At 39.1% G+C, this 17209-nt stretch overlaps 1 protein-coding gene across 4 annotated transcripts in view; it reads left to right on the top strand.

Annotated features, from left to right (window-relative positions):
- PCSK5 (proprotein convertase subtilisin/kexin type 5) overlaps positions 1-17209 on the top strand; it is a 413377-nt gene that overhangs the window by 254924 nt on the left and 141244 nt on the right. For 3 of the 4 annotated variants that reach the window (XM_069476379.1, XM_069476378.1, XM_069476377.1), the window contains exons 15-20: positions 799-901; positions 1843-2036; positions 5502-5586; positions 9548-9645; positions 10084-10213; positions 10658-10773. In XM_069476379.1, coding sequence (XP_069332480.1) covers positions 799-901; positions 1843-2036; positions 5502-5586; positions 9548-9645; positions 10084-10213; positions 10658-10773 — 726 coding nt within the window. Of the gene's footprint in view, positions 1-798; positions 902-1842; positions 2037-5501; positions 5587-9547; positions 9646-10083; positions 10214-10657; positions 10774-14001; positions 16686-17209 lie in introns of those variants that run through there. The other variant, XM_069476380.1, reaches the window with a different exon arrangement.

Genomic DNA, 17209 nt, shown 5'->3' with positions numbered 1-17209 from the left:
AGACAGCTTTGCATCAATCATAAAATAACTCCATCTTTCTGGCTTTTTTTTTTTTCTTACTGTGCATTCTCTCAAGTTCTATATCAGAGAATATGTAGCAAGAGAGATGGAACCTTCATTCCAGGTCTGGAATTCTTTAAGCTTGATCAAAGTTTTTTAATTTATATGTCATTTTCTTTTGTTGAGTTGCCCATTGGCTCTTGGAAGGATGCAATTTTAAATCTATTATCTGTGCCTGAAGTACCTGCATTTTAATCCAAGACTAGATGCTGATAAGCTTGTGCCAGATGCCATAATGATGTTTCTTGCTGGCCACAGTATTTCAGAGGTATTCAATGGCTTTAATGACCATGGATGAGACAGGCAATTTTTGGTCCAGGCATTGAATAATAACCATTCTTTCCTTTTTTGTCAACAACTTTTCATTTTTCTATGAATCCAACATTTTTATTGTTATGCATATTTAATTGCAGTTGGTTTTTTCCAGTTGCTATAGTTCATTTGAATGCTGAAATATTTGTTATCTCCCACAAGGCAGCCATATGTGCTTTGAAAACCAGGCCATGACTAGGATTTACATTCTTGATACTCAGTTAGTTGAAGTTGCCTAAGAGTCAAAAATCAAAAATGTCAAGGGTTCATCTCTGGACTTACAGCCACATTGACCATTATTCCTCCATCTTAAAGAAACTCTCTTTGCATAAGAAAAAAAAGTCTTGTTTTATATTAAATTCAAGGTAAAGCTGACCTACTCTATAATCACTTTGTCCAAGTGTTGTTCTATTCTCTTTTGGAAAGGTCCCTGTGACCCTGAGTGCAGTGAGGTTGGTTGTGACGGGCCAGGACCAGACCACTGCAATGACTGTTTGCACTACTACTACAAGCTGAAAAACAATACCAGGTAAGGAAGAGGCCACATCAGATTCCTGCAACCTGTCCCAGGTGTCCCCACAGGGCCAATGCCACAGAGTGCGTTAAAGCAGCCCACATCTTCCAATGTTCTCCCACCAGGGCCTAAAGCACAGAAAAGAGGCCACTGTGCTTGTCCACTGCCTCCCTGTATAATTCAAAATGATGACAATTATACTGAGTTACAACATGTAATGTGTGCATGCATGCTATGAAACTGAAAATGTCTTCTCCCATGGGAGGCTGAGGCAGGAGGATCGCTTGAGCCCAGGAGTTTGAGGTTGCTGTGAGCTGGGCTGACGCTACGGCACTCTAGTCCAGGCAACAAAGTGAGACTCTGTCTAAAAAAATGTAAAAAGAAAAGAAAATGTCTTCTCCCACATTTGGAGGGTTGATGAGGAAGGGCCAGCTAAGCACGTGCCCCTCTAGACCTTCCTTTTTGTTTGTGTCAATCGACAAGTAAAAATTGTATATATTTGTGCTGCACAACATGATGCTTATACATATACGCGCGCACACACACACACACACACACACACACATTCTGGAATGACTAAACAAGCTATTTAACATATGCATTACCTCACATACTTATCTTTCTCGTGGTGATTCACCACTGCAGCCTTCCTCTTAAGACTCAATTTCTAACCATCATTCCTTTTAAAGAGCCAGATACAAACTAGGACATAATTTGCAACACGAGATGCCCTCCTTGGCGGACGTGATGTTGGGTCACTGCATTGCTACTTCAACAGCCTGCACAGGAGGAAGCTTTTTAACAAACAGAATTAGGCCCTCTGGATGTAGTGTTGGCATCCTGGCTGGAAACTGAGTTTGAGGCTGAGTTCAGCTGTTTGCTTAGCACCTCCGGAAGAAGGCTGAGGACTGAGTCGCTAGTGACGCTGCCTTCTTTCTTCTCATTCCACAACTCAGGATCTGTGTCTCCAGCTGCCCCCCTGGCCACTACCACGCGGACAAGAAGCGATGCAGGAAGTGTGCCCCCAACTGTGAAGCCTGCTTCGGCAGCCATGGCGACCAGTGCCTGTCCTGTAAATACGGATACTTCCTGAACGAGGAAACCAACAGCTGTGTTACTCACTGCCCTGATGGGTCATATCAGGACACCAGTGAGTTGACTTCAAATATTTGGGTTTTAGAGAAGAAATGTGGGGATTTCATTCAAGTGACCTCGGGAGGGTCAGTCCTCCTTGATGAAATCTGGGCTTTGCTTCATATCAAACAGGATCTAGCCAATTTATTTTAAGAGAACAGTTTAGAAGCTTTATGTAAAAATGCCTATAGCTAATTTTGTCAGGGGACCCTCAAGACCACGCCCACAGTCAATGATTTGCTAGGAGTACTCAAAATAGTCATGTTACAGTCATACCGGTGTACTCACAGGTATGATTTGTTACAGCGAAACGTACAAAGTAAAATCGGCAAAGGCAAAAGGTATATGAGAAAAAGTCCAGAGGAAACCAGACACAAGCTTCCAAGGGTCCCCTCCCAGGGAAGTCACAGAGGACGTGTTTAACACATCGACTGCCACACTAGGAAAAAAAATTTTTTTCCTTGGGTCCACGGTGTTTTATTACGAAAATAGAATAAAAACTTCAAAAACAAAACAGTTCTTTCGAATTTAATGAAAAATTCATTCTTTTTTATTGTTTTCTGTGCATGAATTATATGCAACTTGAAAAATAGTTCACAAGGCTCCCAGGGTGAAGAGGCATGTGAGTTACATATGCTTCACAAGGCCCTGGGCTGAAAACCAAAGTGAGTTAAATACAACTCACATGGCAGTTAATGTGTTCATTGCCCCAGCAACAATCTGTGACAACATGCAACCCCATGTGGAGGGACCTGATGAGGGAACCTCATTAGAGACTCAGTGCCCGAGGTTGTTACTGGGGGCTGGTCAGGACTAGCATGGACCAAAATTCCAGACTCCTAGAAGGAAATGAGATGTTCATCATAAACCGTATTGTTTGTACAAACGGTTTTAGGCAATATGAGCCACTCTTATTAGGATGATGGTAACCCTCCCAAAACCCAAGTTCCCAGATGCCAGCCAAGGGCCAGCCTTATACGCTGACTTGCAGCGAGCTCTGCAGTCTTCTGCACACCCACCAACTGGGCACCAGGCCTGTATGGTATCAAAATATACTTTTTGAAAAGTTCAAGAACCATGACTTTTTGTAAATGGAGAATGAACATATGTCAAAGATTTATTTAACCGGTTAATGAGGGAACATGTAAGATGATAAATGGGTTCAAAGATGATCAGCTATGACAGTCCACTGGGAAAGGCAAAATGAAATCCTTTTGCTGAGTTGGAGATAAAACTGAATAATTTTCCACATGGCAATACAATTAGAATGTTGGCAGGTATTTTTTCTAATGGATAGAAATCATTTGCAACTTGATGAAATAAAAATCTGTGCATTAACATGTAACTTCACAGAGTTTGGGCCCTAATCAGCTGTCATTAGCAAACAGATAGTGGCACATTGCCCTTTGGGCAGACCTGTTAGTGCTCCAGTGTGGCCCTGAAAAAGGGCTACAGGTAACTTTTACTTTATTTCTGAGTTCCAGATAATTTGTCTTAACTTGGATGTCACACCATGATATATGATGATGACATAAGATTTCATGTTTTTATACAATCTAAGAAAAACAAAACTCAAATTTAAAGGAACAAGAATTGTTTTTCTCTCTTGATTCAAAGGCTGGCATTTATTTCTCTATGAGGAAGATGGAGTCTCCTAACGTGCCCTGTACAGCAATGAGTAGGGACTCCCCTGTGGTTCTTATTTGTCCCCAGATTTGGAGCATGAGCTTCACTTGATGGAGAAAGGAGAAACTGGGAGGGAGGAGAGAGAATGAAGGATCTGCAGAAATGTGCCACATTCTTTGGTGGGGGAAAGTCCAATTTCTATCAAGAAGGCTGAGCCTCGGAAAAGAAATTTGGTTCTAGAATATTGCATGACAGGATCAAGATAGTTGAGAGAGTCAGTTAGTTCTGTTTCCAGAGCCTGGGAGGTGGATAATTAAGAAAGGCTATTACTTTCAGCTACCATGTAGTGTTGATTCAAGTGGTCTGTGTATCTCTCTCCTTCTATGTAATTGCCTTTGTTATAGTTTCCTCTTCTAATGGGTCCATTTATATACAATATAATGATCACATACGATCATGACTAGTAATAATTGCAATGCTTAATAGTTCATATGGTAATTTGAACTAATTTCAGTAATTTCAGTAACTTCTTAAGACAAGCTGAGAGGCGAGTGTCATTGTAATCTCCATTTAACAAGTGAGAGAACAGAGACCCTGGACTTGCCCACTGAAGGCTCTCAAAGCAGAATACAAACCTAGGTCGTCTAAGTTCAGATTCTATGCCATGTCTAGTATTCTCAATGACACAGTGACAGAGACCATCTGATAGCGACCCTAAGATTGTAAAGGGCCTTGTATTTCATGCTGAGAGCTCAGTCTAGATCTAGCAGGTCCTTGCAGACATCCATTAAAGCAGTGTTCTCTATGCAATGCTGAAGAACACTGACATTTAAAAAGCAGACAGAGGAAGAGAAGCCCATGAACAAAGCTTCATTAGGTTCTACACATATATGTGGATGGAATCCACTTGCATATCAGAGCAGGTACGAAGTCTCCAGCAAAATTTTGTCTAAGGTAAAAGGCCTTGCTTAATATACCAGATCACGCCTGTAGTCCCAGCTACTTGGGAGGCTGAGGCGGGAGGATAGCTTGAGGCCAGGAATTCGAATCCACCCTGAGCAACATAATGAGACCCCATCTCTAAAGATACATATATTTATATATATATATATATACCAAATCATTATTTTCCACCATAAAATAACTGTGAATTTGTATTTTTTTTAACAATATAGACCTGGTATTAAACAGGAAAGGCAGCCTTCACAGTATATTTGTTCAAACTGATACATTTCTATTCTCCAGAATATAGATATTATCTGAAATATAATGACATTTATATCATTTCCACGGCTGCTATAAAGTGCAAGACACTAGTTTAGACAATGCACGAAATAAGGAATTCTTACCTCGTAATCTTAAATGTAGGTTCCCTTTCCTAGAACAGCTCATCAGAATAGTCCTAAAAGCTATAAGCCTGGGCATCTACCGCCCCATTCAGCAGCCTCCAGCATTGCTTTTCAGTCCACACATGGCGGCGTTAGCACAGCTTCATGAGTGGAATTTTCATTATTGGAAGCCAGGAAACCCTACTTGGGAGAGAGAATGGGAAGACGAGGAAAAAAGCCTATAAACTATTCAACTAAGAGTTAACTGGGCTGTAGCGCTCTCGTCTGCAGAATGGCAGGGAAGTCTAAGGTGTTTCCCGGTATTACAGTTCCTGCCTGAATTTGGTTTGCTGAGAAGTGTTAACAATTGGTGATTCTGGGGTTTTTGCTGCAATTTTCTACTCAAGGCCATAGGTACCATAGCATACATTAACAAACATTAAAACATCTCCACAGGCTTTTATGGAATCCAGTTTACCTACTGATTTATAACTTTTGTTGTTTTTTGTTTTTTGTTTTTGAAACAGAGAAAAATCTTTGCCGGAAATGCAGTGAAAACTGCAAGACGTGTACTGAATTCCACAACTGTACAGAATGTAGGGATGGGTTAAGGTAAGAGAGTGAAGGAATTTATCAAGGAGCTTCTCAATGTAAATAAAATGAAAAAAATAATAATAAAAAAGTAAATAAATAGCGCTCTCCCGATCTACCCTTGGTTTGACTTCTATTCTAGCACTTGGTTGCTATTTGCATTATCTCCACCATTATATGTGAAAAATTGGATGCCGTCTTGGCTAAAGAAGGGTTATAAGCCAAATAAATTCTCTTTAGAAAAGAGGGCTCAGATACGAGTCAGTAAAAATGACCCGTTGAGAGGCATTTCTTCGTGCTTGTTCACCTACATTGTGCCAGTCAAGGATTACTATGCGGGTAGTGCCAATGAGTTATATTTAATCCTTTGATTCATTCCTCGGATGGTCGGAAATTATTCCCTTATCTTTATTATTTCTCTCCGCATAGCCAATCATTCTCTTATCTTAAGTACCTCAGGCTTGTTTCCATTATGCTGCGGTATGCACATAGATTTAACACCGGGAGATGTGTTCCTTGAGTGGATGACTTGTTCGTTGCTAAAGCTGGGAGAGTTGGTAAACTCTGGACGAGAGCAACACGCAGCTCAAATGCACTACGTAGCCGCTTAGCCGAGAAGGTCAGACCGTTTTATGTTGAGTGAGAAGTTGGACTCTGGCTTTAGATAGAGTTAGAATTCTGCTGCACTAGCCCCCTTTTAAGTATTGATTGTACCTTTATTTTTACCTTTGGTCAGAGGTAAAATAGGCAGAGTCCAGGCAGTTTCCAGGCAGGTAATTCTTCCTATTACTCAGTATGGGTTAGTTGATAAAGCAGTGGCAGGAAAGAGAGAAAGGAAGAGAGAAGAAAAATTAAAAAAAAAAAAAAATGATCAGTATGGGAGCATCCCTTTCATTTATATTTTTGACTACCTGTGGCTTTATTTCTTTTTTTTCCTTATAAATGCATTCAATGTTAATTTGCTTTGCACCTTTCATCTCAAGACTTTAACCTTGATAAATAACAGTTTATTCAGCTTCCTAACTTTTCTTGGAGAAGGAGCAGATGTGAGCTCAGATCATCCTCTGCTGTTTATTAGCTGTGTGATCCTGGGCAAGTCACTTAACCACTCTGAGTCTCCATTTTCTTATCTATAAAATGGTGATAATAACCCCTACTTTACTGGATTATAAGGTTTAACTATGATTACATTTACAAGGTACTTATTCCAGCATCTGTCACAAAATTGGTCCATGAGTAATAAAAGATTATATAAATTATTCTATTTCTTAGGGAAGATTTTACAGAGTGAGTTAAACCACTGCATACCAGTAGAAATATGAGAGCCGTATATGTAATTTTAAATGTGCCAGTAGCCATATTAAAAGCAATAAGAAGATACAGGGGAAATTTATTTTAATAAAATACTTTATTTCACCTAATATATCTAAAATTTTATCATTTCAACAATATGAAAAAGTATTCATGAGCTATTATGTATTCTTTTTGTTGCTGTATTAAGTCTTCAAAATCTGGTGTGCATTTTGCCCTTAAAGCACATCTCACTTTGGACAAAAATTTTTTATGAGAAATACTTGATCTCTATCTAGCTTTTATAAAATCTACTGGAAAAAGAAAATTTTACATAGCCAAGTTATTCCAGACTTACTCAAAATTTTGCCAATAATGGAATCAAGTGCCAACTTTTCACATTAGACTTAATCGAAATTAAATAAAATTTAAAATCCCATTCCTTGGCCACTTAAAATCCCATTCCTTTCAAGGGCTCAGTAGCCCCGTGTGCCTGCACATGTTGGACAGGACAGGTCCCACCTGCTCTGCTTATCACAGAAACAGCGGAGGCGGTCACAGCACCAGGTGTGCTAGCCTCGCCGTACCTGTGTTTGGGAGCAGCAGAAAGCTTCAGAGTTCGGTGGCTGCTGCCTGTTGCCCGTCCCCCTTAGTTCATTCCTTCCCCACACAGTGCAACCTCTGTCTGCTGCTGAGCAGACGCCAGCCTCACAGGAAAGTACTGTCCTGCATTAGAACAACTAGGCAGTTTTTTGAAACTTGGATTTTTCAGTGGTCCTTATTTCTTCCCACAAAAGGATCCATTTGAGGCAACGTCCTTTTTTCTAGTGCTACAGAAAGGGAAAGGGATTTTCTTTCACTGGCTTTTTAAATGACAGCTCTCTGGCCAGTGAGACGATGCATGAATGGAGTGCACTTTAACTTACGCTGCCCTCAGTTCCCGTGAGGCCCTTTACATTTTTCTAGGGGCTTCTAGAGTTGACAGTTTTGCCTCAAGAGACTTGTACATTTTTAAATAGTGGCTAAAAACAAACAGGGGAAAATGTCTGTGCATAAAATCCAGGAAGGAAATGAATTAAAATGCTAACAGGGACTATTTGGGATTCTTTTTTCATCTGCTTCGTTCTTGTACTTTCCAAATGTCTTCAATGAACATAAAGAAAAATAAATGTTAATTTATTTGTTTTAAGACTAGTCAAGTGCAATAGTGAGAAGGAAATTGTAATTTCTAAAATTAATATGATCCATATATGAAGAACAAGTTGCCAATTGGAGCAATATAAAGAGTTTAAGAAAATAGAAACCTTTTGACTTTGTTGCTTAGATATGCATCTCCTAGTGTCATTTGTTTGGTGACATAGTTTTATGTTTCCTCTCTATGTTTCCGATGACTTTAATTATTTAATGAATAATATTTTTATATTAAATATTGTAAATTTTATGTATTTGTTTTGAATTTTAAGAATCAATCTGTAAACTATGAAAAATGTCATAGCTGACAGAAATTAGGATGCAGAGAAAAATATGCATTCCTCATTTGACAGTCTGGCAACTCATTAGATACTATTTCATAGTGCTAGATTGAGAAATAGAAATTTAAATAAATTATTTAATATGGTGTAGATAACTCCCAGAAACACTAAATAATAGTAAAACTAGGAAAGGTTTGACTTTGGGGAAGCAATAATATATAGAGATAATTTTGCTAAATTTATTAATATCATTAGAGTGTTTAAAATGAGCAAATTAAGAAACAGAGGCAAAGGTATATTAGAATTTTTTTTTTTATGGGAACCAATATAACACTAACATCAGCAGCACTTAAAAAATGTCTACTCTAGCCGGGTGCGGTGGCTCACGCCTGTAATCCTAGCACTCTGGGAGGCCGAGGCGGGTGGATCGCTCGAGGTCAGGAGTTCGAGACCAGCCTGAGCAACAGCGAGACCCCGTCTCTACTAAAAATAGAAAGAAATTATATGGACAGCTAAAAATATATATAGAAAAAATTAACTGGGCATGGTGGTGCATGCCTGTAGTCCCACCTACTTGGGAGGCTGAGGCAGAAGGATTGCTTGAGCCCAGGAGTTTGAGGTTGCTGTGAGCTAGGCTGACGCCACGGCACTCACTCTAGCCCGGGCAACAGAGCGAGACTCTGTCTCAAAAAAAAAAAAAAAATGTCTACTCTAAGGAGTTTGGGCTGGGGGTTGGGCAGGGGTAGTTGTATACTTTTATTCAAGCATAATTCATTTTATCATGTGTTCTTACTGCATTTATAATTATAAAATAACTTTTAGATTTATTATGTAGTAAGTCTGGATATTAGGGAATCGGTAGGCATATTGTTAGGCAATGTGATTGTTTTATCAATCAAACACTTTACAAAACCTCTGGGTTGTAAGATGTTGGGCAAAGTTGGAATATGTCCATCAGTCTAACAAATTAAGGAGAATGTCCCCAAAGCTTAACAGCACGTGTACAGGCTACAGACATCATTATAGGCACAGAGAAGCATTATAGGCATCAGGAGGGGGAAAAAAGAGGGTACAAGGGCTATTTCCCCTGCTTTGAAGCTTTGCCAAATCCACTGGTCTGTGCAGGGAACTATATTTGTTACATATGGAGTTTGGGGAGTCATTACTGCTTTGCCTTGATTGCAGCAGTCTGTTTAAAGCTCCGTTTCTATTTCTCCCAGCCTGCAGGGATCCCGGTGTTCTGTCTCCTGTGACGACGGGCAGTACTTCAATGGCCAGGACTGCCAGCCCTGCCACCGCTTCTGCGCCACTTGTGCTGGTACCTTCCGCGGTTCTTTTGTTCCTTCTCCCGGTTCTGGTCTTGCTCTGGTTTTAGCCATCACTCCTGCAACCTATTTGATACTTTTAAAGTAAATTCTAGAGAAACATATTTCTTTTTTGGTAATCCTGCATGTATTCTTGCTCAAAGTCAAACAGTCACAAGCATTCTGTCCTTGTAGAGAAACTTAAATGACCCAGTGATATCTTCTCTTCTTTCCAAAGAGAGTGGATATTTTTGGCAAATAGGTTCCATTTCAACAGGGGTGGGGGGTGGAGGGGTTCCCAAGGAAATTAAGAAAAAGCACAAATATTAAAGTATTGCTCTTGAAATAGTTGCCGATTAATGTCATTTTTGCAAACCATTAAAGAAGAAGCCCCATTATGCAACCACCACTGAGGTTCCATTTCTGTTTCCTGCCTTTGTCTTCCTTTCCAGGGGCAGGAGCTGATGGCTGCATTAACTGCACGGAGGGTTACTTCATGGAGGATGGGAGATGTGTGCAGAGCTGTAGTATCAGCTATTACTTTGACCACTCTTCAGAGAATGGATACAAATCCTGCAAAAAGTAAGTGACTCTGCCCCACCGGCCCTACCATTTAGGACCTGGGCTCCTTATAGGACTATTTTCATAAATAATAGGAAAACTTAGAATTTTTAATGATAAAATTAGGTTTAAACATTTACCTGTGGACACTGTCCTACACCTTTAACTCAACTAACTTATGGTTGATTTTTTTTTTTTTTTTTTAACGCAGGAGCACCTTAAAACTTCTAAACTAATATTTCTATTTCAAGTACCTTCTACATCCCCTTTAAAAATCACAGTGTGTACCTGCTAGGATTTCAAACCTAGAAATTATTGTAAGAAAAAATTTTTTAAAGATTTTTAAGCTTAACTTTCCCCCTCCAGAGGGAGAATTAAGTTTAAGACATTAAGAGATTGCTAGTAAGCATACCTTTCCCTGTGCATGATGTATGAATGGATTAAAAAATGCACATTTTTCCACAGATGTGATACCAGTTGTTTGACGTGCAATGGCCCAGGGTTCAAGAACTGTACAAGCTGTCCCAGTGGGTATCTCTTAGACTTAGGAATGTGTCAAATGGGAGCCATCTGCAAGGATGGTGAGTACAATTGCTCATTTTGATCTTCTGAGCAAAGTGTGATCTTTCTACTTTAAGGTCTAATATTTTTCCACTTAAAAAAAAAGACAAGCATGTATCAGATAGGACACACTCAACATCTTGTTGGCATTCCTTCATCTGGAACTTATGCCTTTAGTGGGTTTGCTTGTTTGCTGTTGGTGTAGATTGCAAGAAGAAATAAATCACTGATAGTCCCACTAGCCAGATGGCTCCAGTTAATTTTTTTAATTAATAAACTTTATTTTTTAGAGCAGTTTTAGATTGATAGCAAAATTGAATATAAAGTTCAGAGATTTCTCATATACTCGCTACCCCCACACATGCATAGGCTCCCCGACTGTCAGTCTGACACCAGAGTGGTAAATTTGTTGTAATGGATGAACCTGCATTGTCACATCATTATCATCCAAAGTCCGTAGTTTATATTGGGTTCATTCTTGGTGTTGTACATTCTGTGGGTTTGGTCAAATATGTAATGACATGTATCTACCATTATATTATCAGACAGAGTAGTTTCACTGCCCTAAACATCCTCTGTGCTCTGCCTACCCCTCCCTCCCCCATCCCTGACAACCACTGATTTTTTCTTTTTTTTTTTACTGTTTCCATAGATTTCCTTTTCCAGAATGTTATATAGTTGGAATTATACAGTATGTAGCCATTTCTAGTTAATTGTTGATATAGTTCTTTCCAGTCTTTTGCCATGTGTACTTTTTGCCAGATGTTTTTAATACCATGGACATAGAGTTTTGTATCCTGCTTTTCACACCAGGCATTAGGCATAAACATTATCCTATGTTTTTATGAAGTCTTAGGAAGTTTTATTGTTAATAACAGCATAAAACTCAATCATATGAAAACGCTGTAGTTTTTTGGCCATTCTCCTATTCTTTATGCTGTTTATAATTTTGATATGTAAATAATAATCAAATGGTATTTGAATCTTTTATTACACCTGTGAGGCTAGGAATTAATATTCCAGTCTTACAAAAGGGAAAATTCAAGGTGTAGTGCTACAAAGAGTTAGAACCAAGTATAGAACTTAATACTTATAAATGTTGGTCTGTTTTTTTTTTCTTCTTTGCACCAATGGTTCACAACCAAGATGCCGGGACCCCACACCTTCCCCAGAGATTCTGATTGAATTGACCTGGGGTGAAGCCTAAGCATGTATTTTTTGCTTCTCTTGACCTTCTCTTAGCAATGGTGTTTCTAATGTGCAGGCAGGTTTGAGGACCGCTGCACTGTCCCATTCTCCCTGACAATCTGGCAAATGCCAAGTCCCCTCACTTCTCTGGACTCAGTTTCCCCATCTGTGAAGTGAATGAATTTAAATTATTCCAACTCCCAACATTTTGTGAACTTTGACTTACAATATAATTTGTGCTGAAGGAGCCCTAAAATATGCGCCTGAATTTTATGCAGAAATTGTTTTGAACTCTAGTTGTTCAAAACCTCTTTGGATCATTATAAAAACAGAAAAAGGGGGGAAAGTATGCATTTGGAATAGTCAGTGACATGATCATTGCCCTAGGCTTATTCTTTCCCCTCTCTTGAATATCTTCCCTTGTGGAAATGTCTCGAGACGCAGAGCAGTACTATGGCTGGGAGAACGGGGACTTGGGAGTCAGAATGCTGTAGTTCATATCTGGGCTCCAGGCCTCGGGCAGGTTATAAACTTACCTGGGACTCATTTCTCTCATCTGTAAAAAATAAAAACGATAATGCTACTGACCTCGAATGCTTATTCTACAATTCCCTATGAGGAATCTCAAAAAGGCATCAAAAAGAACTGGGCGCATGATGGCACTGATAGAACATCATATCATGTGTGTTCTCATTTCCTTGGAGCATCAAGGTGACTGTGCATCTTCATGGCTTTTCTGATGTGTGATTGGCCTGGCAAGATGGGCCCGACCCGCTCAGGCTGTGTTCCAAGGGCTTCTTGCCAGGGTTGATGCTAACAGCACCACACTGGGTGAGAGGCCCAGGGTAGGGTTACCCAGGGACCGTGTGAGTGTCACGCTTTAGTTGCCAGCAAGTGCCTCCTTACCTTTACTTAAAAGCATGGTACCCCTCTATCTGCATATGACCAGAACTTTTTGTTAGTAACCAGAAAACTGAGGAAGATTTTTAAGTGATCAACGCAGGAAATCCACTATAACTTGAAGTTTTCACCAATAGCATTTGGTACCAGGCATTTCAAAATTTGTGATGCTTTAACTGCTTTCCCTAAACCATGGTGAGCGTGGGATAGGTTAAATGGCACTTTGCTAAAAGTGAAGTGTCAGGATCATGGGCAAAATAGGTCAAAGAATGAGATCCTTGATGGCTCACCAGGCTTTTCAGATCACATGGCAACTGCATTTCAAGATGTGCTATGTATTCTCTTCCAACTGCCATATTTCCATGATTCTAAGACATACATTTTTTTACATTTTAAAGCATTAAATCAGATGCATCCTCTAATTCGTGGTAGTTTACAGCTTCTTTGGACCAGCAGGTTAATGTGACAAGTGTCACTGCCCAGATAGGAGACTTGGGCACAGAGATGTCTGTTCAACTGAGTCAGGTGCTTAGTTACTACTCCTTGTGTTAAATTTATTAACAATTGCAGTTCAAAAGTGCTTTAGAAAATTAAACTCCTGTTCAATATCCAAAGGAAGGGTTCTTGCCTAAGCACGGAAGCACAATAGAATGTTATATAAGTATAACAAATACTTTTAATAAGTATAAAATTAAAATTCTGATTGATAAGAGAATATTGTGCCACAATTTAATAAGAACCATTTTTTTTTCTTTCTGTTACTTAAAATGATGGTGCATCTTAAGGCCTGTGTCTTGGATTCAATGAAATATAGTACAAATGATTGTATACTCTCTGCTCTGGGTAATTCTAAGAAGAAAAATTTCTTGCTTATATTATTGATTTCTAATTTATTCTTTTTCTAATCTTTTTTTTTTTTTCTTTTCACAAATGGATACCAATCACATTTCCCGTTGGACTGCAATCTCTCCTTGAAAAACAATGCTGTTGACTGAAATCACTGTGGGTGGACCAAATTTCCTTCTTGTTGACTGCTCCTGAATGATCTCTTCCAATCCCCCAATCTGCCTCTCTGGCCAATCACAACCTTCTTCCGTGTGTGCACATCATGCCGCTCTCGTCCTCAACTCCCCCTCTCTCTTGCTGACTTCCCGGAAAAGCAACGGAAGAGTCCTGGGCTGAAGGAGGCTTCTGTATGCTTGTGAAAAAGAACAATCTGTGCCAACGGAAGGTTCTTCAACAACTTTGCTGCAAAACATGTACATTCCAAGGCTGAGCAGCCGTCTTAGATTTCTTTGTTCTTGTAGACTTATAGATTATTCCATATTATTAAAAAGAAAAAAAACAAGCCAAAAAAAAAAAAAAAAAGCAAGCCACCTCTCTCTTTCTTGCTTTCTTTTTCTCTCTCTCTCTCAAGTTTGTGCAGGGAGATGGTGAACTGTTTTGTCAGAACTTAAATGGAAAAAAAAAAAGAAAAATAAACCTACAACAAGCCTACCTTTTATAACTGGGTGTTTAGTGCTAAACAGCCAGAACCACAGAGACAGTATTGTATGACCAAAGCATTTGATGCCAAAATTTGACGTTAAAGTAATGATTTGATTTCCTGCCCTGGTTTTGAAGGTCCATTTTTTTTTTCCTTTTGCATTTACTTGCCTGTTTCCCCTTTGAGACGCCTAAAAATACCTTTCCAAAACATTACAAGAGCGTACATACATCAAAATGAAACAGAAAGCTCTTGCATCAGTCATTTTTCATGCTTGAGTGCACCACGGGGGGAAATGACAGAAAACTGGACCTGAGGGCATTAGGAACATCCTACAGAGTCATGTTCAGTGTCATTTGTGTTAGTGTGTCACAGTTAGATGTTGATACTTTCCACACGTAATTGACTTCATGCATTATGTACTGGTTTTTGTGTTTTACTCACTTGATAAGTCTGCTCCACTGGTTTCATCATCAGATAGACTTGCTGCTACTGGCTTTTCCATTGTAGATTGGGTTATTGTACACACAGTTCATCAAATGGGATTGCTCTGTATAGTCAAATTAGTGATGGACAGATGGGCAGAATGCAGAGATACATCAAAGAGCTGAGACTGATCCAGCTTCCCTGAAATCCAGAATGTTAACTTTGTAGACCCTGCACAATCTCTTGGTGCTATCTAGCCATTATCCCCATAACATTTTTTTTTTAAAGGCCATCAGAAATTCCATTTATCATGGTGGGAAACATTTTTGGGTATGATACAGGAAATTTCTTCCTGAAGTCAAAAGTTTCTAAGAGGTCCTGTATTTTTTAAGAAATGGAATTTATTTAAATAATATTTAAGCTCGTGCCCATGTTGGCCAGGCAACTTTTTTCAATGGTGCTTATTAGAAGTTTTTTCATCTTGTCATTTTAAGAAAATAAAACTGGAAATTGAATATGGGTGGCATGATTGTACCCTCCTGATTCTCTTATTTTCCCACTCTTCTGTCCCTCTATAACTGTGCCATGCTGTTACACACCTGTCCACTGAATGTCATTGAAATCATCTATTTTTGTTTGTTTGTTTTAGAAATATTCTCACTGGTTTTCTATGACTCCCTAAACATTTCATGAAAACTAGCAGACTGAATTATGAGAAAACTGTTTTGGATCAGTAGTCAGAAACAATGTAACCTTATAGATCTTTTCACAGTTTCTCTCTTGAGGGGAGGGTAGACTGATAGCAGATTTCTTCATTTTTCATATCAAAGCTCCATTGCTGACCTCATTTACTTAGGGAGTGACCAGCCGTCTTGCAGGCTTTACACTTCTAAGAGCCTCACTTCCAAGATGCCACTGGCTTCATAGCTAAGGGGAGGAATGGCGTCAATACAGACTATCCCAGGAAAAAGATGGGAAGTGGGTGCTAAGGTCCCCATCCAAGCAGCAAGGTAGTGAAAAGCCTGCCTTGAAAATATCCCTAGACATCAAAGTTAACTTACAACCCAAGACCCAAGGTGAATAGTAAGTAAATAGTCTAATGACCCTCTTAATAGCATTGTAATGATATTAAGTCACATAATGATTCATAAGAAACTAGGGAACCAACTGATTTTGCTGAGCAATTTTCCTCTTTATAGCACTGCAGGCCCTTCTGACACAAAGAATGAAAGTTAATCCTGGGTCTGGCATGTAGTTTTACATTTAAAGGCAAGTCTTGAAATGGACAAATGTAAACACAAGCCTAAAGCGAGGTCAAGCAAATGGCAAAACCAGATTTGCCTGCAAAAAAAATTTCATTTACCTGAACTGGTCCATAATATTTGAGGCACAAGGTTACCATGATAGAAAAGATAAAAATAATACCTGTGTTCTTAGACAAATAACCATCAACCTGGCAGCCAAATTCATTGGGGTCTACCAGTTTGCGTTCCATTTCCCACTGACCACGCAGGTGCACATCGTGGAAATACTGGTTTAACTACTAGTGTGTTACTGCCTCATTTATCTACATAACATTATTAACTAGAACATAATGCTTTCAAAGTTTAAGTTAATGTTATATATTATGTATAAATATATATATTCATAATGAGATATATGTAATAGATAGTACAAAATTTGGAGACTTAACAAATGCTCTAACCTTCTAGAGACAAAAGTCCTATCTTCTGTTTTCTTTTGTCTTTTTATTTTTAATTAGTGACCCATTGTTAAATCGAAATCCACTTTTACTGAAAAATACTGTACATGTGTAAAATGTTCAGTTGTTTTTTTGTAAAATATAGTAGAACGGTTGTAATTGATACTGGCCAAAATCAATGTTATTCCATATTTTATTTTTTCTATTAAATTAACCTAAGTTCCTGTTTATTTGATCTGTTCATACCCATGTACAAACATCTCGGAAAGGGTGAGGTCATGAGAAACTTCTCTGTTTCCACATAGAGGCTGAATATGAAGGAAACAGTAGAGATGAATGAAGCATTTAAATAAAGTTGGAAAAGAAAGGGTGAACAGAGGTGGGAATTGAAAAGGAGGGAGAAAGTGTAATAAAGGAACAGGTTATATTTGGGTATGAATGTATGGTAAATCTGTGTTAGAAGGGAGACTGTAAAAAACTATAAAAGCTTGGTGTAGTTTCTAGCATATTGTGTAGATGCCGGGCCCAAGTACAGGATGCTCTGGGCCCACTTCTTCTGGAGTTCTGCATGCCCACCAGTGAGTGTGTGTGTGTGTGTGTGTGTGTGCGTGTGTAGGGCTGGGGGCCAGGGCCTGGGGGCAAGGAAATGGGCAGTGCAAAAGCTGTTAAAGGAGAATATGGCTTTGTTCAATGTGCTGACATCTTGTGTTAAGTCCACAGGGGCTATAACTCTGGACACCTAGAAGATGACTTT

This window comes from Eulemur rufifrons, chromosome 7 (assembly GCF_041146395.1).
Source record: "Eulemur rufifrons isolate Redbay chromosome 7, OSU_ERuf_1, whole genome shotgun sequence".
Taxonomy (NCBI): Eukaryota; Metazoa; Chordata; class Mammalia; order Primates; family Lemuridae; genus Eulemur; species Eulemur rufifrons.
The sequence above is the reverse complement of the archived record's forward strand: the minus strand, read 5'-3'. Positions and strand labels throughout refer to the sequence as shown.